The sequence below is a fragment of the Trichechus manatus genome, unplaced genomic scaffold (genome assembly GCF_000243295.1).
Source record: "Trichechus manatus latirostris isolate Lorelei unplaced genomic scaffold, TriManLat1.0 scaffold00138, whole genome shotgun sequence".
NCBI classification, from domain to species: Eukaryota; Metazoa; Chordata; class Mammalia; order Sirenia; family Trichechidae; genus Trichechus; species Trichechus manatus.
In genome coordinates this window covers 4,376,166-4,385,723 of record NW_004444074.1, presented here as the reverse complement: position 1 = coordinate 4,385,723, position 9,558 = coordinate 4,376,166, and the positions used below count along the sequence as shown (strand labels likewise).

Here is a 9,558-nt window from a genome sequence, read left to right as displayed (position 1 = left end):
CTGCTCTGCCCATTAAGCAGGGTCTTCACCTGCCCACATCAAGGGCCTGAGGACTGGTGGCTCCACCCACGCCACCTAGACACTCTGCGAGAGGGGCCCAAGAATAAGAGGTGCACCCCAGTCCTTACATCCAACAGCTTTGGGTGCTCATAGTCCGGCTGCAAAATCCACCCACCTACGCGCTCTAGGGAACAAGGACATACCTTCCTCCTGGACACTTGAGGGCGGCTGTCAGCCCCCTGCCTTCCTCAGAGCGTGTCCCCCCACTGCAGCCAGATGCTTGTGCCTATGCCAATCACCCATGCCTGTCTAGGACTGTAAGTGAGAGGCTACACCACACACTTGGTGGCTATCTACTTGGGCACCTGAGCTGAATCCATATAGGAGGAGTGGGCAGACTCCTGAGCTCACATACCTAGTAACAGATCTAACCACTTGGTGACAGGACATTAGAGCTTCAAAGTTGCCAATAATCAAACTAGCCCATACGAGCAGCCTGTTTGGGTATATCAAAACGAAACAAGAAGCTAGGACACAGTAAGCAAACATAAAATAAATAAATATAATAACTTATTGATGGCTCAGAGACAACAGTATCAAATCACATAAAGAGGCAATCCATGATGGCTTCAGCAAACTCCCAAAATAATCTAGAAACTTTACAGAGGAGGAAAATTGGTTGGAATTACCGGAGGCAGAATACAAAAGATTAATATACAGAATTCTTCAAGAAATTAGGAAGGAAATTAAGCAAAACGCAGAACATGTAATAGAGGAAATTAAAAAGATTAGAGGAGAACATAATGACAAATTTAACAGGCTGCAAGAATATATAGACAGCAATCAGAAATCCAGAAGATTAACAATAAAATTTCAGAATTAGACAACTCAATAGAAAGTCACAGGAGCAGAATTGAGACAGTGGAAGTCAGAATTAGTGAGACGGAACATAAAGCACTTGACACCTTTGAGGAAAAATCAGATAAAAGGATTTAAAAACATGAAGAAACCCTAAGAATTATGTGGGACTCTATCAAGAGGAATAACCTACGAGTGATTGGAGTACCAGAACAGGGGGGGATAACAGAAAATACGGAGAGAATTGTTGAAGATTTGTTGGCAGAAAACTTCCCTGATATCATGAAAGATGACAAGATATCTATCCAAGATGCTTATCGAACCCCACATAAGGCAGATCCCAAATGAAAGTCACTAAGACATATTATAATCAAACTTGCCAAAACCATCACATTTTCTTACTGATCAAGTCATGTACCATCCCCATGAAAAGCAAGTATTAAATTAACATTTAGCCTTTTCTCTAAACTAAATTTAGCTTTTTTACCAGAAAATTTCCATTCCTACTTTCTCCCTTTGTTTTATTGTTTTGGCCTTTTTTTTTTCCTCTTGGTTTCTCTTTAAAACACATACACACACTCACAATTAATACATGATCATAGGCAAAACCTAAAATAAAGATGAGCCAAAAAGGGAAAAAAATTACCCTAAATCTTACTGTCCAGAGGTAATTATTGATAACAGCATGTGTGTGTGAATGTATAAATGTATGTATATATATGGAATCATACAATACATCCTGATTAAATAAACCTTCTATTATATATTACAATGTAATCATTATATCTTCCCATATAAGCTAATACAAATTAATGGAATAATTTTTAATGACTATAAAGTATTACAGCGTATGTACTCTGCTGTACTTAACCAGTCCTAAAATGTAGGAGTCATGTATGACTAAGATGTTTTTGGTTGCAAGTAAGAGAAGACCCAATTAAAATTCTCCAAAACAATAAGGAACTTAATTATCTCGCATAACAAGAAGCTCTAAGATGGGGAAGTTCCAGACTTGATTAATTCTATGTCTTGTTGTTAAGGTCCCAGTTGTTGTTTGTTTGTCTCTCCATTTACAACATTGCCATTCTTAGTGGATTGACTTATTCTCTTAGGCTGGTTTTCCTTATGGTTCCAAGATGGCAGCAACAGCTCCAGGAAATCACAGGCAGAGCAAATGTTCCCAACTTATGTCCCTTTAAGAGCTAGGGAACCCTCTCTAGAAGCCCCCTCAGAAGACTTTCCCTCATGTCTTGTTGGCCAGAATGGCATCACATGCTCATGGCTAAACCAATCACTTGGTAAAGAAAATAAGATCACCAAGATCACTCGTTTAGACCAATCAAGATTCACCCCCCATGGCTGGAGGAGGCTAATCCTGAAAGACATATGCACTTGGACAGGGGTGAACAATCAGGATTCAATTAGCAAGAAAGAAATGGAGATGGAGAATGGCTGTTAGCAGCCAACAGTTCCCCACAGTAGATGATTTAGGTTTTTTATCCAGTTTCTGTGTAATTCAAGCATGTTTGCAGTTTCTAATAATAGTAATATCTGACACTTATTGAGTGTTTTTTATATGCCAGAAATTGGGAGCTGCTTTATATAAATTCTCATATCAATCCTATGAAAAATGTATTGTTCCTATTCTACCATGAGGAAATTGAGGCTCAACCAGGTTGAATATCTTGCCCAAGGTCGTAGGGTAAGTAGAGGAGCTTGCCTAGTTGTCTGAACACCAGAGACTCCTGAACATCTGCTCACCAGCTCCTGTGCCTTCCTCAGCAGGTGAGCATTGCATGTGCTCAGTGATGCTTCCATCCCTGAAATCATTCATCTTGTCTCTAGGTACTCATCAACCCTTCAACTGATTTACTACAAAGGCACCAAGACCTTAGCTAAACTTGAATTTAGTTTCATAATTGTTGGGTTTTAATCCTCATGTGAAATGTCTGTGACTTAAGTTTTCCGTTTTCATTCCTAGTCTTGTATCAACGATGCTGCAGAATTCAAAGTAGTGGCTGATGCCATGAAAGTAATTGGCTTCAAACCCGAGGAGATTCAAACAGCATATAAAATTTTGGCTACTATCCTTCACTTGGTGAGTAGGGATGCCTCTCAGAATATATTGCCTCCCTGTGGAGACAGAATGCTCTTTCAGAAGATTTTTCTTTTTTTTCTGTAGATTTCAAAAGTAATTTATTTAGAGAAAATTTCATGTTTTGAAGAAATTAGTATGTCTGTGGTTCTCTTCATCATTTTATAATATTATGAGGGATTTTCTAAGCCACTGTAGATTTTAAGACTACGGCTTTAGTTTGTCTTACTGATGTCCTCAAACTTTAAACTGGTTAATTTCAAGGACAGAATAATTCAGCAATATTATGACTACCAATGGTATAAACTGAAATCTTTTGAACAGAATAAATTCCTAATGGCATGTGAAACACAGAGTTAAGGATTATTGGAACTGGAATTTTGACCCTCTTTATTTTATAGGTGGGGAGGGGAGGCCTAGAGGGATGACATGGCTGGCTCAAAGGCACAGCCAGCTCCTTGCAGAGCCAATGCTATAAGCCAGGCTGGCAAACTTAGGGTCCACTTGTTTTCCACTGTCCTATACTAAACTTGGAGCCCTGGTGGCACAGTGGTTAAGAGCTCAGCTGCTAACTAAAAGATCTGCAGTTCAAATCTACCAGCCGCTCCTTAGAAACTCTAGGGGGCAGTTCTGCTTTGTCCTACACGGTCGCTGTGAGTTGAATCAACTCGATGGCAACGAGTTTTTGGTATACTGAACTTAAAAGAAATGAGAATCATATGCCAGACTTCATTCATTAGTATTTATATAATTGTTGTTAGATGCAGTCGAGTAGATTTTCAACTTACAGCCACCCTACGTGACAGAAAAGAGCTGCCTCCTAGGGTTTTCTAGGCTGTAATCTTTACAGGAGCAGATGGACAAGGCTTTATCCTGCAGAGCCAATGGGTGAGTTTGAACCGCCAGGCTTTCACTGTGCAGCCGAGCGCTTAACTGTTGCACCACCAGGGCTCCTTCATTTATTTAATTAGAGATGTTTAAAATATAACGGGCATGAAACCTTTTAATAAATGAGTAACAGTATGAATTCAAATCTGGAATAAAAATTACATTTCACTTTAATGTAGGAAGATTTAACTCTGAATCAGAGAGACACACAACCTATAGGAAAAATATTATATAGTATTATAAATGATATCATAAATAAATGTTTCTGAGTGGGAAGACTTTAATGTTGTAAACTGTCTCATCTCCTTGAATTGGTTTATAAATACAGTGCGAGAATCCCTCTCAGAATCCAAACAGGAATTTTATTTTGTTTTTAATTTGACATAATTATTCTAAAATTTATCTGGGACAGTAAACATGTAAGAAGATCAAATAGAATTTTTTAAAGAAGAGTAGCAGGGCAGGGGAAAGGGAGGAGAGGAGACAGGACGGATCCCACCAGATTTAAAGTGATAGTAAAAGCTATGGTGCTTTAAAAGTCGTTGCACAATGCAGCACCACATTGATTAACAGATCAGCTGATGTGCTGGACACCTGTTAGGTGGTTAATTCACTGCTTGTTGGATGAGTGGGTTATAAATAGGCCCAAAGCCTCAGGGGAATTTAATAGATAATAAAGATGACATTTCAAATCAAGAGGAAAAGCTATACTGTTCAAAAAATGGAACAACTAACTAATCATCTGAAAAAATAAACTTATATCCTTACCTTATGCCCTGTCCCAAAATGTTGGTGGATTAAACACTTAAATGTAAGAAAAAAGCTATAAAAATAATAGAAGAAAATACTTATTATTTCTAAAACCTTTGGAGTAGGAATGATGTAAGTATGACACCAAAGAAAGAGAAACTTAAAGCAAAAGATTCATAGACTTAACTACATAAAAATGTAAAAGTGGTATATATCAAAAACATACACTGAAAATTAAAAGATAGATAAGAATGCCTGTAGAAGAGGAAAAAAATGGATGAAGTGACATGTTTTTATATGTAGAGATATGAACTATGTTTAGAAAAATAGGTACTACAAAGTCCCTTGAATTGCATTTTTAAATTGGCAGTTATATCCCTGACATATTGCTTCAGACTCTCATTAGAAATGGTATGTCTTGTTTTTTCCACTTTTGATACAGGGAAATTTAAAATTTATAGTAGATGGTGACACGCCTCTTATTGAAAACAGCAAAGTTGTATCTGTCATAGCAGAATTGCTCTCTACGAAGACTGACATGGTGGAGAAAGCCCTTCTTTACCGGACTGTGGCTACAGGCCGTGATATCATTGACAAGCAACACACGGAACAAGAAGCCAGCTATGGCAGGGATGCTTTTGCTAAGGTGAGATTTTAATTTACATTCTGTTGGCCTGGTGGTGATTTCAGTTTCAGTTTTAGTGAAATTCTGTGAGGATGTATTAAGAGGTTCTTTGAAAGTGATTAAGCGTTTGGCTGCTAACCAAAAGGTCGGCAGTTCGAATCCACCAGCTGATCCTTGAAAACCCTATGGGGTGGTTCTGCTCTGTCCTAATGGGTCGCTATGAGTCAGAATCAACTCGACGGCAATGGGGTGAAAGTAGGTTAAGGCTTTTAGAAACTGTCATGATACTTCTGGCTATCACAATCACACTAAAACTCCCTTACTGTGAGCATCATGGAGCCCTGGTGGTGTAGTGGTTAAGAGTTCGCCTGCTAACCAAGAGGCTGACAGTTCAAATCCACCAGCTGCTCCTTGGTAATCCTATGGGGCAGTTCTTCTGTGTCCTATAGGGTTGCTATGAGTCAGAACCGACTCGACGGCAATGGGTTTTTTTTTTGTTTTTTTTTTTTTGGGAAGCATCATGGCCAGAAAACGTTCTGAGAAAGCAGAAGCAGGTTTACCACAAAGCTAGGAGTTTTCAAGGTCCCTTGCTTATATGCACCCTTTTCATGGCCATGATTTTGTTTAAAAGCTTGTATTCTTTCTCTACAAGGGAGCTCAGAAAATTGCACAGCCATCAGGTCCCACAAAACCTGGATCTGTCTCTCATGATATACTCCTGAAGTGTTCCATAGTATCTCATAGTAACTAGGCTTTATGGATTTGCTTATAAATGATTTTCTGAAAACCCAGTCAAGCATAGCAAGTGCTTTCTCTAAACCTGTAATAGCCAACCCTTATATCGATTTTTTAAATATATTATCACAGAGCAGAGAAGTAAAGGATAATTGCATTATAGCACTAGAGTATTTGCCGCCTTAGTCCTGCCATAAAAAAGTATCCCCTTGGTTGCCCTCGCTTCTGAGCTCAAAGTTTGAAACTTCCAAACTGAATCAGTAATGTAATTTGCATTACAGTAATGTAATGTAAATAATTGTGTAACTCCTAGAAAATTATAGATACTTAAAGGAGAATAAAGGGGTGTGGAGTGGAGAATTAAGAGTGAAAGTATGGTGTGGAAATTCTTCCTTCCCCTACTGCAGTGCTTGTCAACTTGTCTGCTGAGGAATCCTTAGACCAAAGGAGAGAAAACAAGTGTCTTATAGGGGAGGGCCTGGAGGCAGAATTGCCCCAAGCTTTACATTTTTAGGAAGCCCTGGTGGAGTAGTGGTTAAGAGCTATGGCTGCTAACCAAAGGGTGGGCAGTTTGAATCCACCAGGCGCTCCTTAGAAACCCTATGGGGCAGTTCTAGTCTGTCCTGTAGGGTCACTATGCGTCAGAGCTGACTCGACGGCAACGGGTTTGGGTCTTCTTTTTTTTGGTTTACATTTTTAAGAGTTTTGTTAGTTTACATCAATAATTCATGGAAATTAGCATTCTATTTTATAATCCCCTCTTCCTTGCACATACTAACAACCTAATATAGACTTTCATAAAATATATAAACGTGTACAGAGGAGATCTTTGTCATTGTTTTAAAAAAATGCATTCTTTTTTCCATTTAGTTTTTCTCAATAATGCATCTTAGGCATCCCCTTCAAGTTCACTGACTGAGCTCTGATTCATTCTTGTTAATGACTGTATACCAGCCTGTAGTGATGGTACCATCATTTATTTACCCCTCACTTTGTTTCCATTTTTTGCCACCACAAACAATGCTGCAAATCCTTGTACATCTCTCCTTACACACTAGTGCTTTTATTTCTTTTGGATGGACTCCTAAGAGTGAGCTTACTAGGTCAAAGGGTATACTGATTTTAAACATTAAATTTACTGATTTTGTGGGTGTACATTAATAGCTCATTTTATTTTAATTTTTCATTACTATTGTGTTTGAGCATCTTTTTATGTTTTTGTAAACTATTTATAGCTATTCTTCTGAGAACTTCCTGGGTATATCCTTTGTACATTTTTCTTTGCGGTTATCTTTTTATTACCAGTTTGTTAGAGCTCTTTTTATATCATAAACTTTCCACCCTCTCTCTGTATATTATCTGTGTGACAAATGATTTTTTTTTTTTTCTTTTCCTCGAAGTCTAATATTTTACTTTATTTTTTGCCGGTTGATTAGGTTCCTATCTGTTCCATTTTGTACCCTTGTAAGCATCAGGCTTGTTTTCAGTCTTAGAAAGAATTTGGATTTTATCATAAGTGCAGAAGAAAGCTATTGGAGGATTTTAAGTAGGAGCAGTGACATCAGGTTGAAATTTTTGAAATGGTTACTCTAACCCTTAGTACGGAGAATTTTATGGGGGATGGGGAAAGAGTGGACACAAAGAGACTGGTTAAAGAGATATTTCAGTAGTCTAGGAGAGAACTGATGGCAGCTTGGACTAGGATGGTAGCAGTGGGAATGGGGAGAGAGGATGACCTGAGATAGACTGTCTGAGAAATAAAATATACAGGACTTGTTTTCGGGAATGAGGGAGTCAAGGATAATTTCTTACCATGGTCTGACTCAAACCCACGTTTCCCTCCTCATTTCATGTCAGATTCCAGCCTCCTTTCTTCATTCCAGCCACATTAGTCTCACCTCAGGCCTTACAAATTATCTTTATCCCTTTCTTCTTCCAGCTACAAGGCATCTGCACGTGCTATTTCCTCTGCCTGGATTGCTCTTCTCTCTCCTCTTACTCATCCTTCTAATCTCATCCCTTTATCAGAGAAGCTTTCCCTGCCTGCCTGAATACTGAGTAGGTTACATTCTCCTCAGACCCCATCTGTTCTCCTCTGCTTTGTGTGTGTGTGTATGAATGATTGTTTCCTTCACCCTGCTATAAGCTCCTTGGCGGCTGAGACCATGTCTGTGTTTGCTTACCACTGTATCTCCAACAAATTACACATAGTATGTGCTCAGCAAATATTGTTTGATTAATAAATAAATTCCTAAGTTTCTGGTGCCATTTATTCATGGCTAAAAGTAGATTAGGAATAGTTTTGGACGGGTAGGATGATCAAGACTTCTGACAAGACATAAGTTTGAGATGGCTGTGAGACATCTAAGGATGTTGTCAGGTAGGTGGTCAGGTGTGTGAGTCTGGAGCTCAGAGGAGAGGTCCGGGTTTGGATGACACATTCGGGTGTTGTGCTGTACTAGTATCATTTAATTCTGGGCGAGATGACTTAGAGAGAGGATGTTAGACCATCTTTTAAAGGTCAGGTAGACGAGGAGATGCTACTAAAGGTCACCAGGGAGCAGCCAGTGAAATAAGAGGATAATTGAGAAAGCGTGGTATCACAAATCCCAGAGAGGAAAATGTTTCGAGAAGAGTGGTAAACTATATTGAACGATGCCAAGTAGCTGAGTAAGATAAAGACAACAACATGTCTGTATAGAACTACTTAGGATCCTTGATGATATATTTCAGTGGAGTAGGGGGATATAAGCCAAGACTATAGTGGATTGAAGAGTAAAGAGGGGGTGAAGAATGGAGGCAGTGTGTTTAAACATATGTACAGGTGAAGAGAATGGGTAACCGGAGAGAGATGTTAAGGAAGGGTTTTCTAAAGATGCAGCATTGTAAAGCATGTTTATCCTTCCAGAAGAGAGGTAGATGAAGAGGGGAATTGAAGGAGGTAAGTCCCGAGATGACCTAAGGGAAGAGGATATAGAGACACAAGTGGTAGAGGGATAGGTTTTAGGGGGAGCAAAGACCCTTCCTGCATTGTAACAGGAGAGAAGGGGAAAGATGTTGGAACAAAAGGAATGTAGGGGGGAGTATTGGGATATGAATGTGTGTTAGTGTGTGGTGCCTTTGTCTCTGTCATGGTGTGTGTATCCTGAGCATTGGATGTATGTTTTGGATTTTCAAGGATTTTCAAACTGTAACCTTTCTGCTCAGATCTTTATTTAGCATTATGAATCAATATTTATATTTTTAGAATTTATAGAGCTATAGCAGAGCACAGATATTAACTCATTGGTTCCCAAATTTTTATAGTTGATAAAATTAATGGTAAAGCAATGAAGTGACTTATACGAGGATTTAAGCAAATTATTGACATATCTGGGCTTGGAAACATGCCTGGAGAAATACAGTATGTGTAGTGACTGATAATCTTTTAAAAATCCAAACCATTTGCACTTTAGTTTTGCATATATCATGTAGTTTTTTTTTTTTTTAATATTTTATTGTACTTCAGGTGCAGGCTTACAGAACAGATAGTTTCTCATGTAACAGTAACACACATGCTGTTTTATGACATTGGTTAACAACCCCACAACATTTTAACCCTCTAAAT

At 38.6% G+C, this 9,558-nt stretch overlaps 1 protein-coding gene across 1 annotated transcript in view; it reads left to right on the top strand.

Moving 5' to 3' along the window:
• MYO1D (myosin ID) overlaps positions 1 to 9,558 on the top strand; it is a 260,935-nt gene that overhangs the window by 108,711 nt on the left and 142,666 nt on the right. The window contains exons 7-8 of the mRNA XM_023739664.1: positions 2,840 to 2,956; positions 5,034 to 5,237. Coding sequence (XP_023595432.1) covers positions 2,840 to 2,956; positions 5,034 to 5,237 — 321 coding nt within the window. The remainder of the gene's footprint in view (positions 1 to 2,839; positions 2,957 to 5,033; positions 5,238 to 9,558) is intronic.